The following is a 21,845-nucleotide window of genomic DNA, read 5'->3' on the forward strand; positions in this document are numbered from 1 at the left end:
TCAGAAAATCGTTTTTGATAACACCAAATAGGAACAAAAATATTCGCACAGTTTTACATAAAAGACTTTATCAGTTGCAAAGGTTTGTCTTTGGGATTCTACAGGGAACAAGCAATTGAAACTGTTCATTAGGCTTTTTATCAACATTAGATGAAGTACAAACAAAGCGAAACCCACCCGAAATATAAAGGTTTGATTGTTGAGCTACATTGTAGGCTTGAAGACTTGAACAGTAAGCATTTCTAGAATGAAAGGAAAGACTTTTTCCTCTCTCTTTAAAAAAATCAAGGATTGAAGTTTTACCACTTTTTAAAACTTTGAGTTAAAGTTTTCATCTTGTTTCTTTATAATGAATGCTTGTGTTAGCAAGATGTGAAATAGCTGTTGTATGTAAAAACTATTGATCTTCAAACGTTAATTAAATACAGCATTTTTGATGCTTCAAAAAATTTTGTGCTAAAAAAATACTTTTACTTCATTAATATATTTTTTGTTTATGAAAATTAAAGAAATTCTGTTTACAATGTTATCAAATAAAGAGAGAATAAATCATTTTTTCTTTTTATTGTGTTTTTTGAGCCTTATTTAAGAGAACCATAAAATTTTTATATGTATGTTAGGACTGTATTTTATATATTTTACTCTGTCCACAACGCTTTCATTTCTGTCTATCTAGTTTAAAACTCTTTTCCTTATAAAAAATGCACAAATATTGGGTATTAAATATTAAGAAAAGCTTTATTAAATCAAATTTCAACAGCAACATTAGAATTAACTCTTAACACTGAAAATGGCAGCTGTTGCAGAAAAGCATGTTTAATAAAACCAGTATTGTGACTATTGCACAAATACATCGTGGTAATTGGAATTGTTTCTTAAGATTGGCAAAAAAATGCAAAAAAAAAAAAAAAAAAAGAAGACCAGAAACAAGATATGTTAATTCACGAACAAGAAAAAGAAAAGTATTTGTCACCAAAACCGTAAATTCCAATAATTCATTAACAACAGTAAACAAATTGACAACAAGGAAATCAACGTCTAGAAAAAAACTGTTTTATTTCCTAAAAGTAAACGTCCAACTATCCTGGATGTTACTCTAAACAGTGGTCTCTTTTAGTCAAGTTAAACACGGTTGAACGATGTCCAGATTGTGTGATTGTTTAATGCGGTAACAACTTAATCTTGCATTAACACTCCAACCGCCAATCGGTCAGGCAATAAATGGCGACATCAGTGGCGAATTGCACAATGCCTATGTACAAACTACATTTGACCCAATGAAAGGAGAACTTTGGAAAAGAAGAAACATGCTTGTGGAGTATTTTAGTTAGCTCTCTATGAGTTTTCGCTATTTTTTTGGTCTTATAACAAAAATAACTTTTGGTTGGATAAAAATATTCAAATAAAATTTTGAACGGTATTACTTATTTAAATTATTTTGAGAAAATCAATTTTCGAAGCTTCTACTTTTTTGAGCTTCCCAATTTGAAAGTTGAACTGGTGAATTTGAAAGTTAAACTGATGCATTTGAAAGTTAAATTTTGTGAAAATAGTGCTTGGTGGGTTTTTTTTAATGCATTGTATTTAATTATATAAATGGATATTAAAATATATATACTTTTTTTCTTAAAAAGAAGTTTTTTTTCCTTTGGTGCCACCTTAAAAAAGATAAAATCCTTTTCATTAAACTCTCAATTTTCAAATTTCTTAAAAAGAATTTAAAATTTCTTAAACAATAATTTTAAATTTTTTAAAAAATGATTTTATATTTCTTAAAAATAATTAAAATTTTTTTAATTTCTTTTAACTATAAAACGTAAAAGAAAAAAATTATGAAAAAATATTTACTGCTTTTTAATTAATAAATCATTGTAAATTTAATATTATTAAAAAAAGGACATTTTATTTACAAAAAAGTTGTTAGGGACCTTTTTTTTTTTTTTTTCCGTTGTTAAGTTTTATTTTTAAATTTCATCTCAATAACATTTAATTGCTTTTATTAAGCGCGTATTTGCTTTCTACGAATTTTTGTTTCTAATGAATTATAAAAGAAAGGTTTTGGTTTTTAATAGGGGTGGGAGTTAAGGTTAATTTTAGTCAAACTAAAATTAGTCGACTAACTTTTTAGCGTAACTAAAATTAGTGGACTAATATTTTAGTTTAACTAAAAAGTCGACTAAGAATTTAGTCTAACTAAATATAGTCGACTAACTTTTTAGTCTAACTAAAATTAGCTGACTAAAACAAGATTTAGTGCTAAAAAAAAACTGAATAACCTATACCATTAATTATATGAACATAATATGAATTATGACAAATAAATCAAGTTAAAGACATTCATCAAATTTTATTGTTTTTAAGAAATTTAAAATACGTAGTATAATTTGTGACAATAATAAAAATGTTTTGTTTGTACCTAGTATTGCCCTACATTTTATTAAATTATATAAAAATTTGTTTGTTAGCAGAACAGCTCCGTCAAAAACAGCTGATATTTTTATACCGAAAACATAATTAGTTATTAGTATTTTGATAATAATTTTTAAAAGGAAAACAAAATTAAGAGTTGAACAAGATATATATTTAATTACACAATATAGAAATTTAAAAAAAAATTAATTGCATAACTGTTACAATCTTATTGTCACTGTAAATATCTGCGTTTTTATGAATGTAGAATGAAATAAATTACGTATTATTACCTCAAAAAATCATTGCAGGTATTTTTTTGTAAATTGATTTCACATGTGTTTTATAATTTATAATTCACTTTAATTAGAAATTGAAAAAATCCAGTTCTGAATCGCTTTTCATTGAAACATAAAGCAAGCACTTAATAAAAAGGGGCGACTAATTAGATAAGTTTTATTACTATTACAAAATTACAAGTGTATATGTTGCAAACCTTTCTCCAAAAACCTAAAAAAGCTTTGAAAACCAAACCTTGAAATAGTTGCCCTGCAGATAAAAATTGCAACTTACAGGAATTTGTAATTAAAAACACGGCGCTCAAACCACTTCACAACAAACGCATAACAAGATTTGTAATTAAAAACATGGCGCTCAAACCACTTCACAACAAACGCATAACAAGATTTGTAATTAAAAACACGGCGCTCAAACCACTTCACAACAAACGCATAACAAGATTTAAAAAAAGTACTTTTTGGGTAACAGTAACAATATATTTTTCGAAAAATTAAAATTTAGTCGGCAAAATTTAGTTAGACTTAAAAGTTAGCTGACTAATTTCAGTTCGACAATAAAGTTAGTTGACTAATATTAGTTACGCTAAATTGTCAGTCGACTAACTTTAGTTATACTAAAAATTTAGTCGACAAATTTTAGCTATACTAAAAAAGTAGTCGAGTAATTTTAGTTACACTAAAAAGTTAGTCGACTAAATTTAGTTACGGTTTTTTTAGTTAAGTTAGTTAAAATTTTTAGTTTTGGTCACAACACTAGTTTTTAATGAAATATATATAGATATGATACATAGATATGAACGCTATTTTTATGCCTATATTCTAACTCCATCTGTAATTTAAATGAAGTGAAGCAAGAAAAAAATTAAGGACACCAATAGCAATTCCAAGCAAGCAAAACATTTCTAAACCAAAAACCTTTAATCTAATTGATTTGTCTAGTAATTCAAAAATCTTGCTTATTAATAAGCAAATACTATTTAGCAAATCTTCCAAAACTACTCTTAATTTTCTTAGTCTTAAAAAACTTTTAAGAATTACCGAGCAAAAAACCAACAAAAAAAATCAACCAATTCATTAAAGTTTTAAATAAAGAATGTTGCTTGTAAAAAAAACTCGTAAGTTTAATTTGACCATGATTGTTTCTTTAAAAAGTCAACATTACAACGTCTTACACTGGTCAAAGCTTAAACAGGTGGGTTTTTGTAATATTTGTCACCTCAGGGGTTAGAATTAGTCATCAAAATTTTTGCATGACAAATAAAGAATGTTGCTTAATGTTATGGTTATATCAATCAAATAACTTTAAACAATAACTTTGTAAACTTAACAAACTCAACACAAATATTTACTTTCAATTACCCGAATTTTAAAATTCACTGATAGCAACATGGTTTCTTCCGAAAATAAAGCTTCACCTCATGAAGTTAAATAAGACTGGTTATCAAATTTGCTTTGTCTCGTTTGTTTAAAAAAAAACAAACAATCTTATAATAAAAAACAAGTTTAAAACAAGAAAATTACGTTTAATCAAAACATTAATAAAGTTGATTTCCACAACAGATGCTTCAAATATGTAAAAGCTCTCCAGTTAAAATAAAAAGGAACATACTACCAAACAAACACAACATTTATCTATTGTAAAGTGACGTAAAAATTAAAATGGCGTCTAACCTACTTGGTCGCGTTAGGTATGGGGTAAGCAGTCGTTTTCAAAAGAGTTTTATTATGCCAAGTATCTACAGATGGAAAATAATTGCTCGCCAATCTTCAAACTTGAACTGTAATTTAGATGAAAAGAATTACAAATTGCTTTATCTAAAAAGCAGCGTGTTTCAAAGCAAGTCAACAAAAGAGCTTTTAAGGTCTTTTTTAATTTTAAAGGCATCATCAATGGACAGATTGGTTAAGTATTCAGAGCGTGTAAGAGGAATTGATATTTAGTTATCTTTTTACTTAACCTTCATCAATAAGCAAGCACACAACGTTGAAACAACGTTGAAATAACGTTGATCGGCGTTGATCAACGTTATTTCAACGTTGTTTCAACGTCGTGTGCTTGCTGGGATGGTTCTTTAAACTTACTTTTTAAAGTTCTAATAAATTATTCAATTTTAAAATGTTTTCTTATAAATTTAGATTTATAATTATCTTATAAGTTTATAAACATATTTTTGTTAGAATTCATAAATGATCAAAGCCTGATTTTAATCATGATGGCGTATGAAGAAATGTTTATTAAACAGATTAATCATCCTTGATTGAAAACCTTTCGTTAAATGCGAACTAATGAATAATTGTTAGAATTTATGTGTAGCAAAACTTTTTAAATGTAGACTTAATTTGAAAGTTTTATTTTAATATGCACAACTTACATTATGCAATGTACGACAAATAATCGTCATAGCAGTAAAATAACTTTGAAAACCATATTTCTTTGCAACAACAACTTTATTTACAAAGTGTAAACAAAGTATACTAACAAAGCGAGAAAAATGAGACTTGTTATCTTCACATAAAATACTTAATAAAACAACATGCTATTTATCAAGTTTTGCTAAGAATATACTGAACAGTGTGGTCTCTAACAATAAGTTTTAAGAAAATTGGATTTGCCATTAGCAAAACCAAATGTCGTACACCAACATCAGTTTTTAGAAAATGAAGTTGTTTTCAAATGAAGATTTTTGACAAGTTTTCCTCGTAAAAAATGTTGCACATTATGCTATCTTAAACTTTAAAAAGTATTTTTATATAATAATTAAAGTACTTATTTTTAAAATGAGCTGTTTGAATTAAAACATTTTAATAAAAAAAAAAAGTTCAACAAAAATGAAATTTTTTTGTAAAGCAAATAAAAAACAATTTTTTTTGAGAGCAGATGGGGCAGGAGAGGGGGAGGGAAAAGGAAAGGGGAGAAGGGGGAAGTGGGACAAGAAATTTACAGCTCAACAAAAATAAAATTTTATCCCTTCATCATTTAAACATGGTATTATTCAAGATTTGACATTCAGTTTTTAACACTCAGGATAAACATTGTGGTCTTGTACTTTACAAAAAGTGTTGTTACAGTAGTGAGAAGTGGGACTGGTCAGTGAAAAAAATGGTATAGTTGGAGGAGGAGTGGGACTGTCATAGTCAAAAAAACAAAGATTAATAACATACAAAACAAAGTAATTAATGACCAGCACATTCTTTTCATTGATCATAAGTGAGACAGCATGCCGCACTTCTAACGATAGCTCGTTTGAGATATCAAATCTATTATAGGTTGCTTGCAATAAATACAAAATTCACAAGTAAGTTCATTACAACATCAAAAGAATAAATAAGCTTACTTTAACATGAAGATAATCAAGATGAAGGAGCAAATGATGATATCAATGGATTGTAAAAATGCAAATTGACGTTTTCAAATGACCTTCCGCTACAACCAAATCTAATGATTACCATGTTCACCGTAAGAAATTACTTTAGTTTCGGTAGTATATGATGTTTCAATCTGGTACAGATAAATTTTGTCCAAAAAGGTCCAAATTAATAGACTACCTAAATTTTCCTTCATTTCATTTCTCGCAACCCTTTCCTATATACTTTTGTTTTACCAAAAATTTTTCTCAAATGTTTGAAAAAAACTTCGTAAGAGTGGTGATATACAGAAAATTGAATAATTTCATTTCGTTATTAGATTTTTCTCCTCGGTGAACAGTTAGTCTGGGGTCCTCTTTTCCGTTGGATAATGAAATCAACTTTTTACGGTCAATTTGCAGCTGGAGAGACCCTAGAAGATGCAATAATAACGGCTAGTAGATTAAAAGTTCATAATATACTTTCCATGTTATGTGTCCCAATTGAGTCAAAAGTGTTCGCTACTAAACAAGAAGCGTAAGTGCACTTAAAGTTGTTTTTTGTAGGAATTCTCTGTTTAGTAAATAAAACATATATTTCTTGCCCAACTATTTCTTTAATTACTAATTACTAAATTCTATTATAATGATATTTGTCTCCAGAGAAGCACAGTTTGAAAAAAACTACAATACAGTTTTAAAGTGCATTAACGGAACAGGTATTTCATTTTCGATCACATAAATTTTACCTTATTTTTGTTATTGTTGTTGCTCTTTATGTTGTTGTTTTACTGATAAGTTAGCACAATAATTAATTTCTCGCATTCACCAAACTTCATGTATGTATCATATCATTCAGAAGAAACATTTTGTTGATGTAATTAAATCGTTGTTTATAAATAACCTTAATCAAACCAGCGTTATAATTTTATTCTGATTTTTCTATTGTCTATATATTTGATTTTAAGATGTCAAAAACCTTTAAAATGCTCAAGTTTATAAATGATGCTCAGATTTCTTTCAGAATAAATTTCAGCAAATCAGCGGTAATGTTAGTGCACAAACGGGAACTATTTCCACTGAGAAGAAGTAGTTTAGGTATGTTAAAGTTAAGTGTTTAGTCCAATAAAAGCAATAAAGTTGCCCATGTTTATATGACGGGAAAGCAAACTTAAGCAACACTGAGCTACCCTCCTTAAAACAGAAATCAAGCTACTTAGAAATCTTTTTTAAATGGAGTGGATTTATGATCCAACGCAGTAAAGTTGAAGGCAGGAAAGCAAAAACACAAGTTTTTCTTTCTTTGAAAACTTTGTTCTTACAATACGTTTATGATTACGTTTACGTTTATGTATTACGTTATACGTTTATGATTCAAAAGAAAAGCTGGGAAGTAGTTAGCTCGATATCTTTTACACAATGGAATACTTGATGATGGATGAGATGGAACACTCTCTAGAAAGAAATAGTCCTCATTTTTGTCTTTCTGGTTATTTTTCTGCAAAGAATAGTGAATGAAACAGCAGATTTCTTTCCCTAAAGAGCACTGAATTTAAATTAAATAAATTTTTTGAACCATTTAGTATACTTGCCTTTCAATTAAATAAGAAGCAAATGTATAACTTACTTTAATAAAAGAAAAAAATTTGAAGTTGTTAAATTTTAAATGAATATATATGTATATAAATTTATGTAATATATTTGTATATAAATTTATGTAATATATTTGTATATAAATTTACTTTAAAATTCCGCTATTTACTTAAAAAAATGACTAAAAAATTTAACACGAAACTTTTATTTTCAAGTGTTCTCCATTATTTTTCTCAAAACGTATCCGTTTAAAATATTATATGCAATAAATGTCGTACCCAAGACTTTTCCCTTTTTTCAATTGTCAAACAGAGGATCTTGTCCTTTTTTCATAAAACAAGTTTGAGCATTTTTATTAACAGCTGTTTTGAACTTTCGGTTTTAGCAGCCATTGAATCGAATGGTTTTGCACAACTCAAAATCACTTCGCTCTGTGAGAAAGAATTATTGGTAATAAATTATCATCATCATCATCATCCTCATCATCATCATCATCCTCATCCTCATCATCATCCTCATCATCATCATCATCATCATCATCACATCATCATCATCATCATCATCATCGCCATTATCGCCATCATCATCATCATCAACATTATCGCCATCCTCATCATCATCATCATCATCATCATCATCATCATCATCATCATCATCATCATCATCATCATCATCACCATTATCGCCATCATCATCATCATCAACATTATCGCCATCATCATCATCATCATCATCATCATCATCATCATCATCATCATCATCATCATCATCATCATCATCATCATCATCATCATCATCATCATCAATCATCATCATCATCATTACCCTCCTCCTCCTCTTCCTCATCACCATCATCATCATCGCCATCATCGCCATCATTATTAATTTTTACTATCATTATTATTTTTGTTTTTATAAAAACAATTAAGTTTTGCAAAAGTATGGCATTTATAAAGTAAAAAGCTAAAATTATTTGCAGATCGAAATCAACAAACATCTTGAAAAATATCAATTAAATCACAAAGAGGAAGGAGATTGGGATATCAAGACAATGGTTAACTTAGTAAATGCAAGTCTATACGACGTAAGATTTTGAAATTCGGCAATTTTTTAATTAAGTATTTGTTACACGAGTTTAATCTATTGAATAAGCATGCTATAAAAAAAATAAAGTTGGAAAAAGATTCCGTCATTTTTCTGTTTGTGTAAAAAAGTTGAAGGTAAATTAATTACTGTGTTTTTACTTTTAGACAATCAAAATTGCCGGCTTATCCAATGATTATAATGCAAAGCTTGGAAAGTTACTTAGTTACCTCGATAAACTAGCACAAGTAAACCAAATTATAAATCTAAGTGTTTTTTTGTCCTAATTTGTTTAGTTGCACTCAATTTTTGTTTGAACTTATTCTTACAAAAACCATAGCGTTCGGAAGAACTCGGTATTCGGCTAATGATCGACGCAGAGCAAACGTACATGCAAGCTGCTTTGAACTATTTGGTGCTTGTTTTTCAAGCTAAATATAACAAAGATCGCCCTGTTGTTTACAACACGTATCAATGCTACAGAAAAGTAAGAAATAATCTTTACATAGTTTACTTTCCAAAATCTTATATTTATAAGACAAAAAAATTTAAAACCAACGATTTTACCAACAAGCGCACGCATTAACAAGCGGACGCTAATGAACCTACTCATTCAATTAGTACAGAAATATTTTTTCGTTAATTAGGACACTTTTCAAAGGCTTCAATCTGATCTCAATCTTGCTAAAAATCTTGGGTTTCTGTTATCGTGTAAAGCCGTTCGTGGCGCTTATATGGCTGAAGAAAGAAGACTGGCAAAAGAGAAAAACACAAGTGATCCAATCAATGATTCTTACGTTGATACCACAGCAATGTATCATTTAGTTGTAAGTTATTTGCTGCCATATGTTGAAAAAAAACAAGTTGGCCTAATGATAGCGTCTCATAATGAAGAAACAGTGATGTTCGCCAAGAAAAGGTAAATATGACCTTTTTAAGGCTTTGAATGTCACACCTTCGATTGATGATCACGAAGCATTGGCCTTTGGTTTTTCTTTTGAAAACGAATAGTAATATTGATAAATTACAAACTTCTTTATCAGTCTTCATAAATAGATCCCATTTTCTGGAGTTTATTAAAATAGAACTTTTTATGCATTTAAAACACCAAAAGTTTTTGTTTTCACAAATTCATTTTCAAGCATAAATTTGTGGCTTTTAGAAGTTAAATTTTACAGATTTATAATTCCAAAACAATATTACACAATATTTTCGACGGATTTATGCGGTGTATCGAAAATTTCTAAAGAACTTTATGACTGTCTTAGAATATAAATTATTTTAGAACCGAATTATTTCAAAAGCCTAATTAGAAGTTTGTATTTTATTTCTTATTAATGGAATAACCAAGAAATTACTAATTGTAATTTTTTTTATTGCAGAATTGCTGAAGCTGGATTATCAAAAAATGACAAAAACATTTGCTTTGGTCAGCTCTATGGTTTGTGTGACCACGTTTCTTACAATCTAGGGAAGGAAGGCTATGTTGTATATAAATCGGTTCCATTCGGACCAATTAACGAAACGTTGTTGTACTTATCGCGACGAGCGCACGAAAACAAATCCGTTATGGAAAGAACGTCTTTTGAAATTACACTCATTAAAAAAGAACTTAAGAAGAGATTTTTGTCGAGGATAGAATAAATTATAAATAAGTAGTTTAGGTTGTGTCCCAAGATTTTATTCCCTGGGACAAAACCTACTTTTAGGTGAACTAAAAATTAAAAAATAAACTTTAGTATTAAACATAGTAGTGATATGACAGCTAATGAAGTAGAAAAACTTTTTCCAACTTTTTTTTCCTCCGCTTCATTTTCCCACAAATATAAAATCTCATTTTTAAATATAAGACAGTAACTAAGCAACTTCAATAGATAATTCAATCAATATTTAAATACTCAGAAAAATATTTAAGTTATTTATGTTCATAACTAAAATAAGTAACTCCACAAATTCTTTCCGTACAAAAATAAGATGTAAAAAAATACGACTATTATTTTGGATTATGAACACGATTGCCAAATACGACCGATACTTCCACGCAATTCACTCGATCGGTAAAAAAAAATTATTGGGTTTGCTAAGGATTTTGTGGACGTCAATGCACACCCCCACAAAAAAAAAGTGTGAGTCCATTCCCAGGAATAGGTGAGCGGTTTGAAATGCCATAAACATATTACTGTGTTGTACGGCAAATAAGCAATACATGTAGAAAAATGTATCATCAGTGTTAGCTTGTTCATTTTTACTTGTCTGTAAATTTTCTTCTTCGGCGCCAAGTCGTTCTTCTTTAGAGCTTGGTCGTTGTTAGTTTCATCGGAGACATCTATATTCGGCCTTTGCGCTGATATCATTCGTCTAACCATTCTCACTCTGAAATGTAGCCGAGTGTGGATATATAGAACATTAAGTATTAATACTGGACAAACAGATATTATAACTAGCTCAATTAATTTCCGATTTTGAGTTAAAAGACTCAAACCATTGATTAAAAAAACAATGGTAGTGATAAAAGAAACGCATTTTATGTACAAACAAGGGCTCTCGTTTACATACTTTTGGTAAATAAAGGGTTGAAAAACAGCAAAATAACGATCGATCGAAGTTAAGCAGGCCGTTAGGAACGATATTAAACTAAAGGAATGAGCCGTAAAAGTTGCAAACAAAAATAAACCACAACTATGAGTCTGTGAAAACGTCATTATTAAAAAAATTATCCATGGCAAGATCGAGAAAATTCCAATCAATAAATCCCAAAGAGATGTGCTGGCTAACAAAAAATGAACTGGAGAATGCATGTTCTTGCAATAGTAAGTTCTTCCAATAATGTAAATGTTCATGGTGACAATCGGTAGTAATGCTATCAAGAGTAAACCAATAATAGTGTAGAGAGTTCCGTCTTTTTGTACTCGCAATGGTACGAAAAGATATTGTCGAGAACAATTGATGAAATAGAAAGATGTGCTCATACTTTTTCATATTCCGATTTCAAATTCAACGCTGGCCGTGCTAAGTTTCATTTGATAAAAATGAAAATTCCGTTTTTAAAAAAAAATACACAAATAATTCATGCTTTCCAAAATAAAAACGAAAGCACTAACAATAAAAAAAAGAACCAGAATGATAACTTTATTAACAATTTCTATAGATAAGATTAATTTCATAATGGCAGCTGATTAAATAAATTTTTTTTGTTTTGGTTTTTGCTATCTTTAGTAGCATAAATTGTAATACTTTTTGTAAATTTATGCAAATAACGCTCTCAATTGAAAAACTTTTACTTTTTTATGAGTAACAAGTGTTGAGCAGCTACAAAGCACCTTCGAACGTTGCAAGATTCTATATTTTAAAAAGGAACAAAGAATAAAATCTAAAAAAAAAGTCTATTACACTCCTTCACAGCAGATGTCGGTCGCGACAGATGTGGAAGTTCTCTGTTGTGATTACAAAAAATCCATCTTAGCTTCAGCTTCCAAATCCATTTAAGGTGGTAGATACTAGGGGTGCACCGATGCATCGGCATCGGCCTGCCGATGTATAAAGTAAACATAAAGTATAACATATTTTAAGCGAACAATTTGTGTTGTGCTAGAAAGAAATACAAACTTTTATAATGTTATGAAAAGTAATAAAATATGTTATATAAAGCTGTGAATCTATTTTTTTGTTTCCATTTCTCCAAAAAAAATTCTATTTCGCATGCACAAAAGCTGGATGTTCTCCGTGTTCTGCAGTTAGTCGGGACCGTGTCGATTCATAATTATTTCCCCCAGTACTAAACAATCTTTCGCTGAACACAGAAGAAGGCGGAAGCTCCTAAATATTTTTTTGCTAGGTATGAGAGGTCTAAAATACTATTGCTGCTAGAGTGTTTCTTTATACATGTTTCTTTGTAATTACCCCACCATTTATAAGGACATTCTTTTTGATGCAGATTAGGCAGTGATAAGTAAAAGTTTATTTCATCAACTCTATAAGAAATGTAAGTAAATAAAAAAATCAAACTATAATAAAAAATCCTAATTTTTATTGTTCAAAATACTAACCATTAATGAATATTATCAATATTATTTTATTTTCATAACTATTATTTATATAATAATTCATAATAATTTGGAATAACGTTTTTTTTATAATAATTTAAATTAAATTAGACAAGAACAAATTGTTTGCAAAGTTTTTATTTTAAAATTATTATAACTTACATTTTTTCCTTTTTCTCAAAATAAATTTGTGTCTCTGTTGAAAGTTTTTTACAGTTCTTCGCTTTCGTTGATTTTTTTAATTCAGGTGATGTTTTTCAAACTTGATAAAAATTGTATATGCTTTCTGCCATTTTTAATTTTTTGAGTGGAGAGCTAGATACTTGGGTTGATTCAGATGAAGCGTTTGTTTCATCATCTGATATAGTTAAGTTGTCGGTAGTTATAAGGCTCTCTGTAATATCCGTTTTATTTAGCTTCATGTATTGTTCTAGAATGTTTGATTTTATAGCCTCTTTCTCCTCATCTGATATGACATAACTCAGTTTGAATCTTGGATCTAAAACTGTAGAAATGTTCAGGCTTTTATTAAATTTATAGCTGGAAAACCTTGAAATAAAATCTTTTTTATACTCTTCTATTATAGTTTTTATTTCACCTGCATTTTCTGAAGCATAGGCTCGGTACGCTTCCATTGAAACTATAAATGGAACAATTTGAGACACTGATGCCCTGTTTTCACTCATCTCTAGTGTAGCCGCCTCAAAATGCTTTAAAACTAAAATAAGTGTCTCAGCTAATAACCATTGGTCTTCTGTAAGATTAGAGGCATTGCACTTTGGATTTCTGATAAAAAATAATTTCAGTGAGGTTTTTTGTTCAACTAACCTTTCTAGCATGTAAAATCTTGAGTTCCATCTCGTAATTACATCTTGTATAAGTAAATGTAGGGGTAACTTTAGCTGTTATTGAATTTCATGTAGCATGTCCATGGAGGACGAAGAATGGTGAAAGTGTGTGGCAATTTTTCTAGCCTTAGCTATAAGATCATTCACAATTGTTTGCTGCTTAAAAAGCTTATCGGTTATACAAAGTTGAAGGGTGTGGATTACGCAACTTAAAGAATTTTTTTCTAAACCAAATTCTTTTATGGCTAATTTCATATTAGCAGCATTATCTGAGAGGACAAAGTACACTTTGTTAGTTGGTATTTTCCATTCATTTAAAGAATCCTTTAGAAATTTTGATATTTTTACACCTGTATGAGAGCCTGTTATTTTTTTAAGTTGAAGCACCACTGTCATAGAATTAAACTCTGAGTTTATCCAGTGTGCTGTTAAAGAATAAAAGCTTAGAATATTGTGATGTGTAGTCCATCCGTCAGTGGTGAAACTCAAAAAATCTGCTTTTGCTAAACCATTCATAATTTGTATTTTCATTTTTTCATAAATTAGAGGAACAACTGTTTCGGCCATATGTTTTCTAGAGGTCATGGTATACCTAGGTTCAAGATGCATAATTAGTTTGCTAAATCCTTGATCTGTAACAAAAGAATATGGCTGAATGTCTACGCATATCATTTCTCCGATAAGCAGAGTTATTTTTTGAGCTCTTTGATCACTTGATGTCCATTTCTTATGCTTATTAATAATATCTTCAAGCTTAGGTTGATGTTTTTGGTCTAGAGCAATGCCGGATTATTCCGGGTTCCTGGGAGCCTAGGCGCCCGGCCCCCAAAAATTAGGGTATCAGTTGGTCCCGATTTTTAAAGTTTATATTATTTTTTTTATTATATATGACTTGACATTCTAAATTAGTTTTATTAATTTCTAAGGAAATAATTTTGATAATTTCTGATCAAATTAATTCCATTAATTTCTCATGTAATTAAAAATAAAAACTCTAAACTTTTAAAAAAAAGTTCGAACTTGAACACGTTCGAACTGTATTGGAAAAAAGTTCGAACAATTTTAATCTTTTTTTACTTACTTGAAAAAGTGAAATAAACGGATGCTTAATTATTTATCAAGAAATGCGAATTGACATTTTGATTTGAACTTTTTATTTTATTTGAGAACAAATATTATCACTTAAATTAATAGTTGTTTATTTTTTTATTTTTTTATATTTATTGTTAAATATGTATTAAATATTTTATATATTTTTTGAAATGTTAGTTTTTTACTTCTTCTTTTTTTTTTTTTTTTTTTTTACCACTAAAGAGTTATAAATTAAGATTACAATTATTTTTGCAATAATTGGTCAATAATGTACAGAAAATATCTAAGCGGAAATTTAAAACGCAAACTAAAAAAAAAAATAAATGTGACAGACAGCAAACAACATTAAAAAAATCCCAAAATTGACTAATTTTTTCCGATCTCCTGATAAAACATTAGAGGAGAATCAATGTTTTTCAACTGAATCAAATCCAACTGCAGAAAGTTCACAATTGCAGAACGTAACAGATAATTCTTCAATGAACAATTCAACAGCGCAGCAAGAAAATGTGTCATATGGCAATGTAAGAATACCTTGGAATTTAGAGGAAAGAATAAATAATTAAATTTATTGTTATTATTGTTATTACCATTATTATTATTTCTTTTGTTATTGCTGTTTTTATTATCATTATTGTTATTATTTTTGTTATGAGTAATATTATTAAACGCATTATTATCTTTAATCGTTAACTTAAACTGCAACGTTGTTTTTTGTTTTAGTCCAGTTTGTTAATATGTCAATCTGACCCAGCATTGTGGACGGGTTTGAAAGAAGCACAGCGCTACTGCATTTCTATAAAAGAAATTCCTGATCAAAATGTTGAAGACAAAAGTTTTGAAAAATCTAAAAAAGTAACAAATACCAAAATAAGGTACTGCTCTCATCTGTTTTTCTTTTAAGTTAAAAAATGGTGAAATTCGAAAGAGAGACTGGCTTATCTATTCACCATCCACAGGAAAAATATTTTGTTTCTTCTGCTTGCTTTTTCAAGATTCAGACGACAATTTTGGATCTGGATTCAACGACTGGGCACATGGACTGCGTTCTATACATAGACACGAACAAAGCAAGCAGCATTCTGATGCAGTCCAGTGCTATTTTGGAAAAGTTACATTAAAAGGAAAAATTGATATTCATTTAAAATAGCAATTGGAGGAAAAGCGTTACTATAGGGAAGTTCTGAGAAGAGTTGTTAAATGCTTGAAGTTTTTGTGCAGTCGAGGTCTAGCTCTTAGAGGTGATTCAGAAGAAATAGATGACTTCAGTAATGGAATTTTCTCGGGGCCTTAGAGTTCTTAGCAAAATTTGATCCATTCTTGCTAAACACTTAGAAAGCCGAGGAAACCAGGGCAGAGGAAATGTTTCATACATTTCATCAACAAGTTATGAAGAAATTGTATAATGAGAAGAATATATCAGCACTTGAATGTTTACAAGCAATTCGTAGGAATAAGTTAGAATCAGTTTTTCCCAATGTTGACATCGCATATCGGATTTTTCTTACTCTTCCCATTACTAATTGTAGTGCAGAGAGAGCATTTTCAAAAATGGCAATAGTTAAGAATGATCTCCGTTCCTCAATGTTAAATGATCGTTTAAATGCTCTTTGTTTAATGACAATTGAAAGAACACTGTTAAAAAATATAAATTTTCAAGATGTTGTAATTGATTTTGCAAATGTGAAAGCAAGAAAAGTTTCTATTTAAATAATAAAGTAATCTTATGTTTTTTGCATTCATTTTAAAATACACTTTTTTAGGAATGGGGCCCCAAATATTTTTCGGCTCCCGGCCCCCAAGACCCTTAATCCGGCCTTGGTCTAGAGTAACTGTAACACTATTGCTAAAGGAATCTTTGCTGTTATCATTCTCTTTACTGGTTGAAGTAGATCCAATGACATAGCTATTTTTTACTGTGTTAATTTTTTTTGAAACCATTTAGTTCTTCTATTTTCTGAAAAACTTTTACATGTTTTGCTTTCATATGTCCTCTTAAATTGGATGTTGTCATTTTTTTGCCAGATGAGCCTCCTCTTGATATTTTCATTTTGCAAAATTTACAAATTACCTTTGAACGATTTTTTTCATCAATATCAAAATAGTCCCAGATTAGACTTTTAGTTGCTTTGCTCATTGTTGATTTGTTTTTAATTTATTACTATATCTAAGCTAAAAATGAAAATTCTATTTTAAAAATGAAAAGTCTTATTCCATTACGCGCCAGAAGCGTAGAATAAAAAGAGAAAGAAATTTTTTTGTGTAATTTTACTTTAAATGAATGATAAAGTAGCATTTGAAACTTTTTCGTAATTTTTTTGCTTTTTCACTCTTTTTTTAGAAAATAAAAGTTTGTATAAACTTTGAATGAATGAGAATTGAAAGAGAAAACTGATTGATTCGAAACTCTTGCAGTTATTCTTAACTATTAAAATGTTTCATTATATTTACATTAACGTTAAATTAAAAACAAGTTTATTATTAAATTAAAAGCGTTTAATAAATAAACATTCAATATAAGAGATGTTATATAACTTAATTTCGAACAAACATTTGCTTAAAATTTGGTAATTATAAGAAGTAATGATTATATAAAAACTTTCTTAATAAAAAAAAGACAAAATCGTTTTAATTCAAACAGAATGACATTTAGAAAACAAGCTTTTCATTAAAAGCATTAGCTCTAATTAATAAGAGAAAAGGTGGATAATAAAAATCAACAATAAAACTTAAAAAATGTTGTTTTCATTGTCACTGAAATGGAATCTAGCATTTCCATTCCAGTATATAATTCCATCCTATATCCAATATATACTACTTATTTAATTTCAGGTGCGTCGGTGCACCCCTAGTAGATACCCTTAAATTATTGAAATTTTGAAAAAAATTATTATTTTCATATTAGACGTAAATTTTACGAGGAATGCATTTTTAAAGTTATTTTTTCAACATTTTTAACATAAATAGTGAAATAAGCACCTTTTTTAAGACAATTTTTTTTTCTGACATAGCAACGCCCTTAGCAACCATCCTCTGACTTGGTTTTAAAGTTATATTAATGATCAGTTTTTGACGATGATAAATTCTTTAGTTGCTTGTTAAGTTAAAGTTATTAGTCATACTTTGAAATTACAATTTAGTTTAGTTTTAGATCCATACGTGCAAATCCATACTTTGTTTATGTGTTATTATTACACTTTTTTATTGACAACGTTGAATAAACAATATGCCAAGAACACATTCTAGAAATAAAAAGAGATCATTTGCTTGTAACCAGTACACACAAAATGAGAAGATCATGTAACAAATAAACAAAACTTTGCACCTGGTTCTTTACAATCAGCAAGTAACTCTAGTTCAGGAAAAATAAAATTCAATCCAATAATTCTTGAAGACAAAGATGATTATAACATTATTATTAATTTTGGTTTATTGAAATCTTTAGTTGAAAAGATAGCTAGTTGCTCTGACTGTGGAAATAATATTAAAGTTGAAAATAATGAAATTAAGCGACAAGGATTTTGTTTAGAACTAAAACTATCATGTGCTTCAAGTTCTTGTTGATGGCATCAAACTTTTAAAACTTCAAAGAGTATCTCTTATGTTCAAAACAAAGGCAATGTCACTAAATATAGTAGCAATAAATTATTTGCAACCAATATTCAAATGGTGATAGCATTTAGAGAAATTGGTAGAGAACATAGAGCCATTAAATCTTTTACATCATTAAATATGCCACCACCTATTTCTTTAAAAGCCTATGATAGTATTATTAATGTTTTGCATGGTATACATACCAGTGTTTGTAAAGCATCTATGACTAAAGCAGCCATGGAAACAGCAAAACTAAGAGAACAGAAAAGTGATGAAACAATGACCTATACAGTCTCTGTTGACGGTTCATGACAGAAGAGAGGACACACCTCGCTAAATGGTATTGTCCCTATCATTTCAACTAATAACAGAAAGTGTTTAGACTATGAAGTTCTTTCAAAAAAGTGTCATAGTTGTGCGATGTGGAAGCATAAAAAACAATCTCCTCAATATGTGAACTGGAAACTCAATCATGTTTGCCAGGCAAATCATATAGGTAGCTCTGGTTCCATGGAAGCTATTGGGGCTGTTAAAATGTTTTCTTGTTCCATATCTGAAAATAATCTTATGTATATCGAATACATTGGTGATGGCGACACTACATCATTTAATCAAGTACAATTATCTAAACCTAATGGAGAGATTTTAATTACCAAGCTGGAATGTATTGGACACATTCAAAAATGCGTAGGTACTCGTTGCAGAAATATTCGTATAACTCATAAAAATAAAAAGTTATCTGATGGAAAAGGTGTCTCAGGAATAGGTAGACTCAGTGAAAAAGCTATCAATACTCTTCAAAATTATTTTGGTAGGGCTGTTAGGCAAAATATTGGTAACATTTAATGAAAAAATCTATATTGGCAACATTGTTTCATAATACAAACTTTTTTGATGAAAATGTTTGTCATCAGTTTTGTTCACGCAACAAATATAGCTGGTGTTTATGGCAGGCTGACAAAATAACAGGTAACAAAAACTGTAAAAAAACTTGAGCCCTCCAATTGCAATTAAAGATTTATTAATTCCAGTTTGGCATGACTTAACAACAGATTCGTTGTTGTTAAAATGTTTGCATGGCCAAACTCAAAATAGAAACGAATGCTTAAACAGTATGGTGTGGAAAAAATGTCCTAAGGAGATTTTTGTATCTAGAAAACTTCTTGAAATAGGTATTTGCTCTGCCGTTATTGAATTTAATGATGGTAAATCTGGTTTAACATCAATAATACAAGCACTTGGATTGCCAGTTTCAAAGTTTATGCTAAATGCGTTTAGAAAAAGTGATACCAACCACATAAAAAACATTTAGAGAATGTCATCAACCAAAGGCATAAAGATGAGAAGAAAATTAAGAGCTATCAGAAAAGGATTCCTGGATAAAGAGAAGGAAAATGACATAATCCTAGCTTATTCAGCAGGCTTATATTAATAAGATTATAATGTTTTTGTTAGTTTAATTTTATTTTTGTGTTTTTCTCAGTATTTGATTTTTAGCGATTTTGTTAACTTTAAAACATGATATTTCAAGATCCACATAAGCTTTTAGGTTGAAATTTTCACAGTACATTCTTTAGTTTTAATAGCAGGAGGTGAACCAAAACTAATGTTTGATACAAAAAAATAAAAATGTTATGGCACTTTTTATGAGCATTTACTATACAAAATAATGTCAATTAGTAACAAATCTCAATATCTTTTGAAATATTTTATATTATGACTTAGTTTTGGTTCAACTCCTACATTTCTATACAATAAAGAACTGGTAAAAATTTGAAATCTCAAACTCTTTTAGTTTTCCAGATTTTGTTTACAAAATTTTAGTATTAATCGAGGCAAAAAGGCTTGATCAACTATTTTTTTAATTTAATTTTTTCAAATTATTTTGTTTTGAATAAAATAAAAAATAGTAAATTGTTGTGCATTTTGTTATTCTGATTTTTTGATTTTATGGGTATGTACTACCTTAAGTAATTGCAAGTGATTGCATTTCATTTACGGTAAACTTGATATAAAGAGGTTTTTTCTTTCAAAACTACTGGTTAGGAAACTCGCGGGGATTCCAAATTGATGGTACAGATGCAACACAGAGATTTCTGTATAAGCGGAATGTTTGAAAAGAGACACTTTTTATAGTCTTTCCATAGTGAAATATTGATATTACATACTTGTATGTATGTATGTATGTATGTATGTATGTATGTATGTATGTATGTATGTATGTATGTATGTATGTATGTATGTATGTATGTATGTATGTATGTATGTACAGTTGCGGACAAAATAATAGTAGTGGCTAGTAAAACAATGATTTGTGATAATAATTTTATGTAAATTTAAATATAAATTAATAAATTTAGGCATAACAGTAATACAAACACTGAATAATGAAATGGGAGTAAAAAATGTTGGTAACACTGTTCAAATTACTTTAGGGAAGTCCCGAATTTTATATACGAACATATCAACATTTGTAGGTCAAAATAACATATCTGTTGTTTCCTATCAATTTATTTATATTAGCTTTTTGTTTAATTTGGTTTTAGTAAGACTAATTCAAGGTAAGATGATTAAAAATGCTCTAAAATGGAAAAATGTAGGCGAAACAAGGGGCCTAAAACAAAAAACGGCTGAACATGAAGATAGATTGATAAAACGTGCTGCTGTTGCCGATCCTTTTGTAACTTCCCGCCATATTAAAGAAGATTTAAATTTAAGCGTTTCTTCGAGAACAGTACGTAGGCGGTTAGTACAAAGTAAGTTAGTCGCCTGAAGCCCAAGAAAAGTTCCCCTTTTGAAAAAAAGGCATATGATAGCAAGATTACATTTTGCAAAAACGCATGCAGATTGGCCTGTTTCAAAATGGCGCAATATTTTGTGGTTTGATGAAAGCAAAATTGTTTTATTTTAGTCAAGTGGACGCAAGTATATGTAAGGAGGCCACCTAACTCTGCATACATACACCATAAAAACTGTAAAACATGGCGGAGCAAAAATAAATATTTGGGGTTGTTTTTCTTATTATGGCATAGGACCAATCTATAAAATTGATGGTATTATGGACCAAGACATATACCTTCAAATATTACAAAATACTATGTTGCCCTATGCAGAAGAAGATATGCCCCTAAGATGGGTTTATATGCAGGACAACGATCCAAAGCATACCAGTCGCAGGGTAAAAAGTTGGTTCATCGAGAATAGGGTTGCAGTTATGGATTGGCCTGCACAGTCACCAGATCTCAATCCGATCGAAAACCTTAGGACGGATGTAAAAGAGGCAGTTTATAGTCAAAAACCAAAAAATCAGCAGGAGTTATGGCAAGTTGTCCAGAATGCTTGGAACAACATTCCTTTAGAACGTTGTCAAAATTTGATTAACTCAATGCCGAATAGATGCAAAGCTGTGATAAAAAACCGGGGGCATGCGATTAAATATTAACTTTTTACTATTGTTTAATTAAATTTATATCATTTTTTTTGTTAATAAAATAAATTATTTGCTATAAAACATTAAATAAATTAATACTACTATTATTA

The 21,845-nt window shown here is 29.2% G+C and overlaps 2 protein-coding genes and 2 pseudogenes across 5 annotated transcripts; 1 reads left to right on the forward strand and 3 right to left on the reverse strand.

The window, feature by feature from the left end:
• The first annotated feature begins 4,367 nt into the window (after positions 1 to 4,367).
• Positions 4,368 to 10,510, forward strand: LOC145184044 (proline dehydrogenase 1, mitochondrial-like). Of its 4 annotated transcripts, none has more exons than XM_090092351.1 (9): positions 4,368 to 4,628; positions 6,394 to 6,590; positions 6,716 to 6,771; positions 8,031 to 8,095; positions 8,625 to 8,729; positions 8,896 to 8,976; positions 9,069 to 9,215; positions 9,376 to 9,647; positions 10,111 to 10,510. In XM_090092351.1, exons 1-9 carry the CDS (start codon positions 4,368 to 4,370, stop codon positions 10,370 to 10,372), a joined length of 1,446 nt encoding a protein of 481 aa, XP_089948477.1. In that variant the 3' UTR covers positions 10,373 to 10,510. The 4 variants fall into 4 exon arrangements, with proteins under 4 accessions (XP_089948477.1, XP_089948478.1, XP_089948480.1 ...); XM_090092352.1 differs by having other exon boundaries at positions 8,034 to 8,095; XM_090092353.1 differs by lacking the exon at positions 4,368 to 4,628 and adding an exon at positions 5,960 to 6,165.
• A 95-nt stretch (positions 10,511 to 10,605) lies between these two features.
• On the reverse strand, positions 10,606 to 11,826 carry LOC145184047 (cannabinoid receptor 1-like). The gene has a single exon (XM_080059603.2). The coding sequence runs from the start codon at positions 11,695 to 11,697 to the stop codon at positions 10,732 to 10,734; it is 966 nt and encodes a 321-aa protein (XP_079915729.2). The 5' UTR covers positions 11,698 to 11,826; the 3' UTR covers positions 10,606 to 10,731.
• A 490-nt stretch (positions 11,827 to 12,316) lies between these two features.
• On the reverse strand, positions 12,317 to 13,610 carry LOC149886142 (zinc finger BED domain-containing protein 4-like; annotated as a pseudogene).
• A 66-nt stretch (positions 13,611 to 13,676) lies between these two features.
• LOC149886143 (zinc finger BED domain-containing protein 4-like) lies at positions 13,677 to 16,848 on the reverse strand (annotated as a pseudogene).
• Between the last annotated feature and the right edge of the window lie 4,997 nt (positions 16,849 to 21,845).

This window comes from Hydra viridissima, unplaced genomic scaffold (assembly GCF_058129835.1).
Source record: "Hydra viridissima isolate aposymbiotic clone 2 unplaced genomic scaffold, HvirCarnegie_v1 scaffold_7, whole genome shotgun sequence".
In the NCBI taxonomy this organism is placed as follows: domain Eukaryota; kingdom Metazoa; phylum Cnidaria; class Hydrozoa; order Anthoathecata; family Hydridae; genus Hydra; species Hydra viridissima.

What these genes read in the sequence shown, in the direction of transcription:
- LOC145184044 (XM_090092351.1), top strand. Translation starts at nt 4,368, where the DNA reads ATGGCGTCTAACCTACTTGGTCGCGTTAGGTATGGGGTAAGCAGTCGT. An exon ending in AAAGTGCATTAACGGAACAG is followed by an intron (nt 6,772 to 8,030) that starts GTATTTCATTTT and finishes TTTCGGTTTTAG; the next exon opens with CAGCCATTGAATCGAATGGT. An exon ending in ACCTCGATAAACTAGCACAA is followed by an intron (nt 8,977 to 9,068) that starts GTAAACCAAATT and finishes CAAAAACCATAG; the next exon opens with CGTTCGGAAGAACTCGGTAT.
- LOC145184047 (XM_080059603.2), bottom strand. Translation starts at nt 11,697, where the DNA reads ATGAGCACATCTTTCTATTTCATCAATTGTTCTCGACAATATCTTTTC.